Below are 14216 nucleotides of genomic sequence, written 5' to 3' on the forward strand. Positions count from 1 at the left end.
TCCATTTAAAGTAACTACAAAATTAATAAAAATTAAGTGAGTCCTCATGAAATGTTGAACAACATTTCATAGTTTATAGTGAAAAATAAGTTTGATTGTGACTTCATCTTGAAAAATGAAACTAGATATTATGAATATATTGTGTAAATATTTAATAAATATCATTTCTGTGACCAACACTAAAGTTACAAAGAATAACATGAAGAGGCCATTGCCCTCAAGATGTTTACATTCTATCAGAAAATATATCTTATTTTACCTTATGTAAGAAAATTTAGGTTATAATTGCAATTATACTCTATTAGAAAAAGCAAAGTAAATCAAATGTTTTGGGGGATGTCATATGATTTTTCCAACAATAACATTTTATTTATGCAAAAATATTCAAAAGTTACATACATTTTTCCCAAAGAGCCTTTCTTAATTTTTAAATTTTTGAATCATTCAGCTTTGAAGCCCAACTGACAGAGATTTTGTCAGGGTTGGAGGGTTGTGCTGGTGGTGGTAACAGACAATAGAAATTGGTGTTAAGTGTAGAAGGATGATTGAGTAGTGTGCTGACTAATGTTTACAAGTGGTCATTACATTCATAGATGTTTTATAATTATGACAGCTTTCACTTTACTAAGCAACCTCTGATGAGGAGGTATTGTATAGAGAGCCAGTTAAAAGTCAGGCAGACCTTTCCCTTCCCTCTCTATTGACTTTGATCTTCGGAAAAAACATTTGACCTCTCAACACCCCAGGTATCTCTTGAGATAAGTTACAGTAGAATTGTTGTTGTGCGTTGGTAGTAAGAAAAATTTGCTTAGTTTAGAGTTCTTTACATCATTAAAATCAGAAGTAGAAATCAAAACAAAAAATAGTCTCCAAATCTCTTACTGAAAAAGATTCAGATAATCAATACTCAAATAATGAGGATCCCCTGTGTATCATGTTTCCTACCCTTTTTTCATTTTCTATTCTTCTTGCTTATTTTCATTTAGTGCTGTTTTGAATAAGTTATTTCTTTATATTTGTTTGTGAGCTTTTTTCATTGCATTTCTAGGTGAGTTAAGCTTGGGGTTCCTCTTTATCAGTATAAGCTTCTAAGTACTTTTGTTCAGTGCTTCTTAAAGTGTGGATTGGAACCACAATTTGAGAAGTTCTGAAGGTGTCACAAGTGGAAAAAGTTCAAGAAACCCTGCTTTTGTTGAATGATTTCCAGAAATACAATATTCAGACTTTATCTTAGTTGATATTTTTCTAAGGAAACTAGTAATTTTCAGATTTTGCTTTAGCTCTAAAACGAGTTCTTTTGTAAAGTTTGTGGGAATTTGAAATGTGTTCTTATTTTGTCATTTCTTTATTTTACTTTGTTTTTTCCATTACTACATTTGTTTTTGTTCTCTTCATATTTTCCTCTGAGAATCCACTAAGTTCAATGATATTCTGAAGTCTTCTACAGTGTCAGTTTTCATTAGTCTTGAATTCCTCATTAAGTAATAATATTCCTAATTTTATATTGTTTGAGATCTCTTTGTCTTACTAATGTGATTCAAAACAATTCTGGAAGTTCTTGCCTGTGATCGTTCTCATTTCTAGAGTGTCATTGTTACAATCTTATTTTTTCCACCTTCTTTATCCTATTTCATTGCAATAATAGGGGCTTTTTGTGTTTACGTGTTTCTTTTGTCTTAGTTTCTTTTTTCTTTTTCATTTGGCATATTTGATACTGTTTTTAGGTATTGTAGTTACTTATTCACAATCACTGTTCTTTCTGTCTTGCCTGAAGTTCCACTTCCTAAAGAGTCTCTGGTAATTTTAGGTCCTCTGTGTTCATTCCATGAAGTGCAGGTATTCTGAGCCTGTAAGCTTTTGCCGTAGTGAATAGTTTGCGATCATTAAATGTACCGTATAATTCCCCAAATGCAATGCAACATGATTTCTTTCTCTTCATTTCTGGTTTACTTAATTCTCTTTCTCTTTCTTTCTCCCTCCCTCCCTCCTTCCTTCCCCCCCCCCCCTTCTGCACTTCCTCCTCCTCTCCGCCCCCACTTTGTTTTCTTATACTATGGACACTGAATTTTTTTGAGTATGAATGTTTACGCCAATTTAATTCTCATTACTGAGAATTTCACTGAAGAGACTCTATAATGTTCTGAAACACTGTGGTTTCTTCTGGGAAAAATGGTATCGAGACTGTATTAGTAGAAAAATGTATTTCTTTTGAGTTTCATTTAAGACATTTTATACATCCCTTGGAAATAACCTTTATTGAACTTAAATGTCCATATTTACCTTTGCTGTTACTGAGCCTTTTATGATTTGGATTAATATGTGAACAATACCATGGCTAAGAAACGCCATTTTAGCTATTTGTTTGGTTTGGTCTCTAAGAAAAAGATTGACAGTGTATAAATGAATTTCTCCAGCTATATATCATTCTCCTCCTCTTATCTTACACATGTGCTGTTTTACATTTATGGAGGAATATATGTACTTATACTGATTTGGGCCATTATACAATTGTTACCTTATTTCAGTTGGTCCTCACTGAATAATTGCAGTCTTTTTACTGTAGGCTAGGATTTTTTTCTCTGTTTATAACACTGTGTTTTTATGTTCTTGAATATAGTTCTCTATATTGTAGAGCAAAGGTTCGAAAAGTGGCAAATATCAATATTGGGGGCAATAGGCCAGATAAGTTTGGGAGCTTCTGTTGAGTTTGACTTAGTTAGACACAGCAAATACTATTCCTGAATTTTATCACTAAATGCATGATTAAAGATCAGGATGAAAGCATCATCTTGTCTATTTTACAACTATTGTATATTTTAATTATCTGTGTTTTGGGGCATGTACTTCAAGGTTAGACATTTTCATTATATGCAGACTTAGAATGCTTTAAAATAGTTTGACTTTTGGTTACTTCATAGTGTGCTTTTTGTCCCCATATAATTTAACATCATTTAACATCTTCTAAAGTACCCATAGGGTGATAATCTTTAAGATTGCACTTTAGAAAACAAGAGATGAGAAATAAGTTTCTGGGATGATGTTTGTGAGGTTTTTGTACATAAAAGGGGAAAAATCATGAAGGGTCTTTATGGCTATGGCATTGGTTCTAGAAATTCAAAAGCAATGAAAAATTTTTGTTGCCAAACATATCCTTAGATAATGATAGAGCATAATGCTACATTTTCAATTTAGTGTTTTAAAATACTATTTTCTCTTTAGTTATTGTGTTCTTTAGTAACTATAAAATGATTACTTTGATTTCTGAATGTCTTATATTTGTGTGTGTTTTTAAAATCTAGAATCAAGATTTCCTTTTGCACACCCCTCTTGGAAATAGTGGATCACAGCAAGAATCAGTAGGAGGGAGAATTACTGTTGGAGCACAGACGGTACCCTCTGCAGATCTCAATAATTCCACACCTTCAGATATAGCATGTAATTGTGAGGCATGTAATGAACGAAGGTGAGAAACATTTGTCATTTTTCTTTGGTTGCTTATCTCCTACGAAGTGGTTTCAGCTAAAAAAAAACGCTGAGATAAACTCATGTATAATCCATCATTGGAAAATAAAATGATGTTAGGTTCATAGGAAGCAAACCATTCTCTGCCTCACTAAAATATCTGATGGTGCCAATACTAAACATGTATCAGTGGACATAATAAATGGTGGATTTTTGACAGCCGTTTTTAAAATACTGGTGGCAAGTATTTATTTAGCTCTTACTGTCTTCCTAGTGGTGATTAAGTAATTCAAGAAATGTAAGACATAGTCTTTATAAAATGTAGTTTTTCCTATAAAGAGTTTAAAAACTAAGCCTTTAATTGGTGCTAAAAATGTTAAAAACAGTGGTCAGAGAATGAGGAAGTCTTACAACAGTCTTTCTTGAGATAGTTTTGTATCCTCTTGAAATATTTTTTTTATTTCCTTATTCTTCCTTGTTGAGTTAAATTTCCTAATTTTATCCATGATATCAGAAGAGAACTGTTGATCACTGGCCTTCTACTTGTAATAATTTTTAATGTATTCACATCAATTTGATTAAGCACTTATTATGTGTTAAATGCTTTACCAAGTAATGGAGGTGTAAAGGCAAAAATTAAATGTCTGTCCTTAACAATCTTCATATGTAGCCTCTTGATTTTCTTTTTTCCATAACTCAGAATTTTTTAACCTTTCTTCAAAGTCATTATTAAGGTTTTTAACAAATAGAGAAGCAGCTGATTCTGTACTTTGGGGCTTCATTGGGTTCAAGTGACAGAAAACATTTTAATGAAATATATTTTCCCACTCTTGTCCTTCAGTATCATAGGAGCTACTGGTAGTGTGTTAGTCAGTATGATATAATATATGTTTCGTGTGATTCTAATATTTAACAGAGAAATTTCAGCAGAGACTGAACGAGAATCCCAGCAGCTTCAGAATTATTGGTCAGAAGTACGATATATGGTCCGATGTATATATCGTCAAGCTGGGACCCCTTTGGCAGATGACCAAGACCAATCTCTAGTTCCTGATAAAGAGGGCATGAAAGAGCTTGTGGATAGGTATGTATTCTTACCCTCCTTTTTTTTTTTTTTTTTTTTTTGGTCCCACAAAACAAGCTGTTATCTTAATGGCTTCTGTCATCCTTGGTTATACCTAAATAAACTAATTCATGTGGTATTCAGCCTAAGAACCTGCTATCTCCATTACCACTCTATTCTTGGTCATTTATTAGCGCTAGTCCGTTTTTCACATCGTCTTACGTGTAGTAAGTCCTCTGTACTTGTATTAGCATTGAACATTTATTATTTCAAAAAACTTTGCCAAAAAGCTATTTCAGAAGTCTTAGACACAAATTCAACTGAAGGCATACATGTGCACAGTTTTGTTTAAACCAAAAATATCCATATGTGGACTTTTACATATCTAAGTACATATATATAGGTAGACGAATTTTGAATAGTGTATTTAGTCTCAGCAAACACTTTTTTGGAAAGCAAGGAACTCTATCAAATGATGTAATTATGGTAAATGATGTTTATTATGCTATTATGCATAATTTATTAGGCTATTATGCCTCACCTGTCTCCCTCCAAAATTTTTTTCTCTTCTGAACAATTATAGTTCCTTCATTCAGTCTTCATATAGCACGAACTGTAGTTTAGAAGAGGAAAAGAAAGTTTTGTAAGGAGAAAAGTGAAGCATGATGAGTTCACTACTTTTATCTACTATGCAACCTAACATGATGAATATTTTTTATTAAAATAGAGATAATGATGTAGAGGCAGAAATAGTATTAGGTAGTAGAACCCTTAATAAATAATATTTCAGATTATTATTATTAGGAACAGGGGACATGCACATATATGAAACATGCAAAATAAAGAAAACTTATTCTCTGAGGAGATGCCACTGACAGCTGGGAAGACTAGGAAAAACTTCCCATGGAGGAAACCAGGGAAATCATGAGTCTCTCACTTGGGCTCCAGAGTGAAGACAGACAGAAGAGTTTATATTTTATCCTATAGTTGATTAGAGGGTCACTAGAGTTCACTGAGTAGGGGAATAATTTGTTCTAATCTGTGCTTAAGGAAAATCACTGTGGCAGCTTTATAGGGGTTGGATTTAAAGAGAGGAGGAACTAGAGGTATGGAGACCATTTTTGAAACAATAGGTGATAAGTGCCTAAATTAAGTTTGTAGCTGTTTGTATAGTGATAAGGAAATGAATGGAAGAGGTGTTACAGAGGTAGGGACGACAAGATTAGCCGACTGATTGGTTATCCAATATAGGAGTAAATGAAGAGTTGAAGGCAGTACTGAGGTTATGAACATAGACTGGAAGGATCATAGTGTCCTAGATAGAGATAGGGAATTTTAGCAGAGGAGTAGGTTTTAGGGAGAAAATATTGAATTGTTTTGAACATGGTTCATTTAAAATTTCTATGAAAGATACACATTGAATTAGTCAGTGGAACTTTGGTGGTGGGACTAAGGCTGGACATCAAGATCTGGGAGTTATTTGCATAAAATAAGTAATGCTATGTAAGCTGAAAAGGTCACCAAAAGAGATAATATAGAGAGAAGAAAGGGTAGCAAGGTGGCACAGTGGATACAACACCAGACCTGAAGTCAAGACAACTTATCTTTCAAAATTTAAATCTGACCTCAAATGCTGTGTGACCCTGGGCAAGTCACTTAACTGTGATGCAGTTCATCATCTGTAAAATGAGGTGGAAAAGGAAATGGCAAACCATTCCAGTATCTTTGCTAAGAAAACCGCAAGTGGGGTCTCGAAGAGTCTACCATAACTGCAACGATTGAACTTCAACAACAGAGAAAAGAAAAGAAGACTCTGGACAGTCTTGGGATGGAGCCATTATTGAGGGGTGTAGGATGAATGTGATGAGCCACTAAAACAGTCTGAGAAGAAATGGTTAGACAGGTAGGAGAAATCTAGGAGCAAATTAAAATGTAGAGAAGAATGATGATCCAGGATCATAAACTAGTCAGCAGTGTTGTATATGCAGAGAGATCAAGAATGGTAAAGACTGAGAAAAGACTATCAGACTTGGCAAGAAATTATTAATAACTTCAAAAAGAGCAGTTTCAGTTGAATGATGAAGTTTGAAGCCAGGTTGTAAAGGGTTAAGAACTGAATGAGAAGAGAGGAAGTGGAGGCAGTGAATGTAGACAGCTTTTTCCAAGACTTTTGGAGGACAAAAGCCCAAGGAGGTGGTGGGGTCTGATGAGTATTTTCAGGATAGGGGATGGTGAGTATAATTGAAAACAGTAAGCAAAGAATTGATAAGGGGAAACAAAAACCTAGCTAGCAGTTTTATAGCTTTTTAAATTTGCACATTGACTTTATCATCTCGTTTGACAGAAAGAATAGGTCGGGAAGGAGCAATCTTTGAGAAGAAAGTGGTAGAGGAAAGGATCAGAGACCTATTAAGAGTGGAGGATGGTGTCAACAGATTTTAAGATAAAGAGGAAGGGAAAAGAGAAAGCTCATGGTGCAGGGCCTCAATTTTCTTGGTAAATTTGAAATGAGGTCCTTAGTTGAGAAGGTAGGAAAAGGTTTGAGACCTGGTAGGCTTGAGAAGAGAAACAATGTCTGTACATAGTGTAGTAGGGGAAGTTAAACAGATTGTTTTGAGCAGTGAGTGGGCCCAGTTGAAATTAGGTAACACAAACATAATGAATTCAGCTGTGATGTGGGACTTCCTTAGTCTAGAATCAGCATCAGTGGGAGGAGCAATGGAGCAGATGATGGGAGTTACCCAGACTTGTATTTTGACAAGTTATGAATGGTGATAGAACAAGAGGGCAAGGGACTCAGGAATAGAGAACAGTGTCAAATTGAACTCTACACTGGTTCATGGTTGGGAAGGGAAGAAAGAGACGTCAGCATTTCTGTCAGTTTGAGAACAGATTTGAGGGATAGAGGGATTAGAGACATCCAATAAACTATAATAGCAGAAAATGGAAACCACTTGGCATTACGCATACATACATACTTAAGTATTTCAATATACTTTCAGAAAATCTACTTTCTGGATTCTCTCCATTCTGTCCAAACTATCTGTTCAGTAATATCAATTTATTCACATTTTAGTTGGCACTTTCACAATTTTCTGTGGCTTAAGCATTTGTCACCTGGTAGCCAACCATTTGGTGTTGTGCCTTTCACACTAACTAGCCTGGTCCATTGTTAGTCATACTCAGAGCTTTTTTGGCTTTCTAAGAACTGCCATGAACTTAAGGCCCCAGATAATATTACGTTTGACATCCTAGGGTCGCCATCTTACAAATGTGAGATTTTTGGAGTGAGAATCAAGTGAAGAACATGTATGTCATCATTTTGCTTCGTACTCAGCATTTCACTTTTCTTCTTTCAGTATAAACATCTGGAGGATTGTGCTTAGAAATGTTGCATGCACTGTCAGATATAGGTTACTGTGTCAGTAGATTTTGCTGAACTGTACTTTCTTTGTTACCAGGGAAGTTAATGAGCATTTATTTAGCATGTATTGTATACCAGGCACTAAGCTAAATATTGGGGATACAAAGAAATAAAGCTTTTAAAAAGTCTCTGACCTTAAGGAAAATACATTCTAATGAGGGGAGGCTACATGTAACTAACTAGGTACATAAAAAAGATTCTAAATATTATGAAAGGGGAGGCATAACCACTAGAAGGCCCCTTGTAGAAGGTTGGCTTTGAGTTGAGTTTTGAAGGAAACCAGAGAAACTAAGGGCTGGAGATGAGGGGGAAAAGTAATCCAGGAATGGGAGTTTATGAAGGGGCAGCGAGACAGCCAACACTAGAGCAGGGAAATGTCAAATGGAATCTTGTGTTTGAGGAGCTACCAGCTAAATTGGAGGGTGCCTGGAGGGGAATAAAATGTAAAAAGACTGGAGAAGTAGGAAGGGACAGGTTATGAAAAGCTTTAGATGCCAAACAAGACTAGAAATTTCTGTAACATAAAAGCCATTGGCATCATTTAAAAAAAAGTTTGTGTCTATGAACTTCTTTAAATTATTCATTATTCTTTTTTTCAATTTATTTATTTTTAGTTTTCAGCATTCATTTCCAAAAGATTTTCAGTTCCAAATTTTCTCCCCATCTCTCCCCTCCCCCACCCCAAGATACCCTGCATTCTGATTACCCCTTCCCCCCAGTCTGCCCTCCCTTCCCTTATCCCCATCTCCTCTATTTTCTTGTAGGGCAAGATAGAGTTCTATACCCCATTATCTGTGTTTCTTATTTCACAGTTGCATGTAAAAACAATTCTTAACATTTGTTCCTAAAGCTTTAAGTTCCAACTTCTCTCCCTTCCTCCCTCCCCACCCATCCCCACTGAGAAGGCAAGCAATTCAATATAGGTTATACATGTGTAGTTATACAAAAGACTTGCATAAAAGTCATGTTGTGAAAGACTAACTATATTTCCCTCCATCCTGTACTGTCCCCCATTTATTCTCTTCTCTCTTTTGACCTTGTCCCTCCCCAAAAGTGTTTACTTCTAATTACCTTCTCCTCCCATTTGCCCTCCCTTCTATCATCCTCCCCATACCCTACTTATCCTCTTCTCCCCTACTTTCCTGTAGTGTAAGATAGATTTTCATACCAAATTGAGTGTGCATATTATTCCCTCCTTAAGCCAAATGTGATGAGAGTAAGCTTCACTTTTCCCTCTCACCTCCCCCCTTCCCTCCTCCATTGAAAAAGCTTTTTATTGCCTTTTTTATAAGAGATAATTTGCCCCATCCCTTTCTCCTCCCAATATATTTCTCTCTTACCCCTTAATTTTATTTTTTTAGATATCATTCCTTCCTATTCAACTCACCCTGTGTCCTTTGTCTATATGTATATAATCCCTCCAACTACCCTAGTACTGAAAAAAGTTTCAAGAGTTACAAATATTGTCTTTCCATGTAGGAATGTAAATAGTTCAACTTTAGTAAGTCCCTTATGACTTCTCTTTGCTGGTTACCTTTTCATGCTTCTCTTGTTTCTTGTGTTTGAAGGTCAGATTTTCTTTTCAGCTCTGGTCTTTTCATCAAAAATGCTTGAAAGTCCTCTATTTCATTGAAAGACCATTTTTTCCCCCTGAAGTATTATACTCAGTTTTGCTGGGTAGGTGATTCTTGGTTTTAGTCTTAGTTCCTTTGACTTCTGGAATACCCTATTCCACGCCCTTTGTTCCCTTAATGTAGAAGCTGCTATATCTTGTGTTATTCTGATTGTATTTCCACAATACTTGAATTGTTTCTTTCTAGCTGCTTGCAACATTTTCTCCTTGACCTGGGAGCTCTGGAATTTGGCCACAATGTTTCTAGGAGTTTCTCTTTTTTGGCATCTCTTTCAGGAGGTGATTGGTGGATTCTTTCAATATTTATTTTGCCCTCTGGTTCTAGAATATCAGGGCAGTTTTCCTTGATAATTTCATGAAAGATGATGTCTAGGCTCTTTTTTTGATCATGGCTTTCAGGTGGTTCCATAATTTTTAAATTGTCTCTCCTGGATCTATTTTCCAGTTCAGTTGTTTTCCCAATGAGATATTTCACATTATCTGCTAATTTTTCATTCCTTTGGTTTTGTTTTTTAGTTTCTTGATTTTTTATAAAGTCATTAGCCTTCATCTGCTCCATTCTAATCTTTAAGGAATTATTTTCTTCAGTGAACTTTTGGATCTTCTTTTCCACCTGGCCAATTCTCCTTTTTAGAGCATTCTTTTCCTCATTGGATTTTTGGATCTCTTTTGCCATTTGGGTTAATCTAGTTTCTTCAGCATTTTTTTGGGTTTCCTTTAGCAAGAAGTTGACTTGTTTTTTATGATTTTCTTGCTTCACTTTCATTTTTCTTCCCAGTTTTTGCCCTACTTCTCTTACTTGATTTTCAAATTCCTTTTTGAGCTCTTCCGTGGCCTGAGATCAATTCCTATTTTTCTTGGAGGCTTTAGGTGGAGGAGTTCTGACTTTATTTTCTTCTGTTTGCATATTTTGGTCTTCCTTGTCACCAAAGTAAAATTCTGTATGATTCTTTTTCTGGTTTTTGCTCATTTCCCCAGCCATTTACTTAACTTCTGAGCTCTTTGTTAAGGCAGTTCTCTGCTTCCAGTGGGGGTGGGGAGTGTAGTGTTAGCCACTTGATCCCCCTACAATCTGTAGGCCTAGAGCTCCAGACACAGTGGCTGCCAGCTGCCCCTGCTGCTACTGTGGCTGCTGAGGGTTCTGCTGTCCCTCCCCACTCTGCTGCCCTGGGGCTAGGGCTAGACCACTCCACTCTCCTGTACTGGTCCCACAGGCTTTCCCGACTGACCTTCCAATTTATCCTCAGCATTTTGGGGTCATGAAGTCTGAAAATTGCCACAAGTGTGAGAGATTCAGTCTCTCCAAGGCCTGCTCAGGTCTCCTCTGTGCACTCGTGGCCTTTCCTGGACTGCACTCTGCTCCCAATGTGGCGCTATAGACACTTCCAGCCACCTTCCAGGCTATCTTGGGCTGGAGATTTGCTTCACTCCATCATTCTGTGGGTTCTGCAGCTCAAGAATTTGTTTAGGGCCATTTTTTACAGGTATTTGGCTGGACTTGGCAGGAATGCTCTAGAAAGACCATGCTGTTTCTCTGTCGTCTTGGCCCTGTCACCTGCCTTCTATTCATTATTCTTTATTAGTGTTATTGCTTATCCTCAAGACTAGGTTGGTGGTGGTAAAGGAGTAGTGTAGTAGTAGTGGTAATAGCTAGCATTTATGTAGCACTTTAAGATTTGCAGAGCATGTTAACAAATATCTTGTTTTATTCTCACCCTAACTGGGGGTAAATATTAGTATTAGAATTATTATTCCCAGTTTAGAGGTGTAAAAACTAAGTTAAATGATGTTCTCAGGATCACAGACACAGGATATCTGAAGTCAAGTTTGAGTTCAGAACTTCCTGACTCCAAGTCGAGTACTCTGTCCCCTGTGTCACACTCTGTGATGACTAAATATGCATTGCAACAAAGAATTCAATTTAGTTTTTATTTCATTTTATATCTTCTTCAAAATTATAGTCCATTTTTTCTATCTTTTCAGGCTGGGGAGGCTAGAGAATATTGTTTTCATGATAGTTTTCAAGTTGAATATCATCCTTCATCAGAAGTCATGGTAAATTCCAGAAAGTGGCAAATGTAGAATATTGAATTGAATTGAGTTGGTAAACCTGCATTTAAGTCTTGACTTAGTCATTTATTACTCCTGGATAGTTTCCTTATATGTATAAAGGGAACAATAATATCTTATTCTTCTGCCTTCCTCATGGATCTACTGTAAGAGCTATATAAACGTGAGTTATTGCTGTAATAACATTATTATTGTTAATGAAAATATACATCTTAAAGGTAAATGTGCTCATTATTTAAGCAGTTTGGAAAAGTGGTAGATTATACTATTTTGGTTGTTAGCTAAGTTAATCACATTAACTAGTTATAAATCACAATTTTTTATATATATTTAGGCTTTGTGAAAGAGACCCCTATCAGCTGTATCAGCGATTGGAACAACAAGCAAGAGAGTATGTGTTGGAAATGAAAGTTCGACTCCTCAGACATTTGTCTCTGGGATCTAAAGTTAAAGCAACATCAACAATACAAGGCCCACCACAGGCACATCAGTTCATCTCCCTTCTTCTTGAGGAATATAGTGCACTCTGTCAGGCAGCACGCACAATCAGCTCTTTCCTTGTCACTCTGGTAAGATTGAAAAAATTGATGAATAACTTAAAGTAAAACAACTTTGGATGCTTTTCATATTTTCTTGCAGCAGAATTTCCTTGCTACTTGCAAACTTGATAGGGAGAAAGAAATCTAGTTTATGTACATATTCATACACAATACTTAAACCAGTTTCTTTCAACTAAGTAAGAGTATATATTTGTTTTGGCTAGTGTTTTGAGTCTCAATCTTTTTTTTTCTTTGAATTTTAGTATTCCTTCTGAAATTTGCTTGATAGAAGAGATAAGGGGTGAATGTTCAAGTAATGTTTAATGAAAGTGGAGTTTTGGTTGCCAGATGGTCTCAAGACTTGGATAAAACATGATGAGTGTGTGAAATAAGGACAAAATTTGTTTGGGATTGGTCAGCATATGTATTGGTTACCACTTCATTGGAAGACAAACAGTTCTCTGACTAAAGACTTATATATTGAAAATCTAGTTTATTAAGGGAATTGGAACACTTATTCTTCTATTAAATTCAGTCAAAATAAATATTTCTCTGTTAGAAATTCATATTTTAATCAATCCAAAGTTTCAAAGGCAGTCTAATCGTACTTTTGAATTTGCTAGGATAAAATAGGGAATAGACTTGAATATCTGCCCCTTAGTAACTCCCTTGTCCCTGTAGTGTTTATATCTGCAAGTACCCTACACGCAAGCTTCCTTCTTTTTTGTTCCAGTTTTTGACACCAACTACTTCTATCCCAGCTTTCCCCCAATCAAAAATTAACAAAAGTGAGGATATCTAGTAAGAACCGCTCCCTTCATATACATCCCCCTTTAAGGTCCTCCCCCTCCGCCACCCCCACCCCCCACACCCACTCGTTATGTTTTGAAGATTGCCTCTAAAGTTTCATGATAGTGGTTGAAAAAGTGTTCCAAGGCATCATGCTTAGTACTTCACCTATCAGATGAAGGGATTGTACTAGATGACCTTTAAGGTCCTTCTGGATCTAAATATGTACTCTGAGCCCAATCTGACCACTTCTAACTTTCATATCAAACCTGAGCAGTTCTTGAGTCCCTGCCTTGACTTAATCATCTCTTCTCTGTGGCTGCAGTAAAACTGTCATGGTATAGGAAGTGGGACTGATTCCAGGACTGGAGATGAATGACTATATTATATTTAGCCTTATCCTCACCCTTTGTTTTTTCCTTACCCCCCTCTCAAACTTCCACCTCTGATATTAATAGAAGGAAAGTGTCAATTAATAAAGTGAATTTCAGTAAATTTTCAAAGCATTTTCTTTCAGAACTGTGAACAAAATTTTTTGGCAGTTTTAACATAGAATTTATGTAGTTCTATTAAATTAACATTTATTAGTTCTTTCTCCTCACAAGCAGGAGCATTTATGAATAAAAGTTTGATGAACACTTGTTTTGAAATGTTTCATATCATACAACTAAGAATTTCCCTAAATTTCATAAAATAATTAGTCTAAGAAGTTTTCATAGTTTGTTACCAAAGGTTTTAAAAGAAAAACTTGTGCAGTTGCTTAAAATATTATCATCTCATAAAAATGAGTAAATCTATATTTAAGTATATGTCTGTGATAGGTGTCATACCGCTGAGAGATTAAATAAATATTATATAGTATTCCTAAACTTGACAGTCTTCCAAACTTAGAATTTAACTGTGGTACTGAAGTATGTTCATGATCACAGCCAGCAGTTAACCTACAAAGGGTAGAGTTGGTGTTAAGGTTTTGTTTTGTCATTTCAGTTGCCTTCATGTCACTTACCTCCCCTCTAGATGTCGTACCTGCCTGAGAAATTCATATTTATCAGAGGAGGCCTTAGAAATGTAGAGCATGAACAAGAAAGAAAAGCATTTTTATTTTTATTAGTTGAATTCAAACATTTTTCTATCCAGAAAAATATAATTAATACACCCTGTAATAATAGAAAACGTTTTCATTACTCTTCTGATATAGATAAAACTGCAGTGTTGTGCCCTGGAATAAGTCACTTA

At 35.7% G+C, this 14216-nt stretch overlaps 1 protein-coding gene across 4 annotated transcripts in view; it reads left to right on the forward strand.

Moving 5' to 3' along the window:
* The window catches only part of FAM193A (family with sequence similarity 193 member A), a 239203-nt gene that overhangs the window by 143718 nt on the left and 81269 nt on the right, over positions 1 to 14216 (forward strand). For all 4 annotated transcript variants that reach the window (XR_011969424.1, XM_072620044.1, XM_072620047.1 and 1 more), the window contains exons 4-6: positions 3300 to 3463; positions 4379 to 4546; positions 11987 to 12221. Coding sequence is in view for 3 of the 4 variants with exons in the window: in XM_072620044.1 (XP_072476145.1) it covers positions 3300 to 3463; positions 4379 to 4546; positions 11987 to 12221 (567 nt within the window). In the remaining variant the exon portion in view is untranslated. The remainder of the gene's footprint in view (positions 1 to 3299; positions 3464 to 4378; positions 4547 to 11986; positions 12222 to 14216) is intronic.

The sequence above is a fragment of the Notamacropus eugenii genome, chromosome 6 (assembly GCF_028372415.1).
Source record: "Notamacropus eugenii isolate mMacEug1 chromosome 6, mMacEug1.pri_v2, whole genome shotgun sequence".
In the NCBI taxonomy this organism is placed as follows: domain Eukaryota; kingdom Metazoa; phylum Chordata; class Mammalia; order Diprotodontia; family Macropodidae; genus Notamacropus; species Notamacropus eugenii.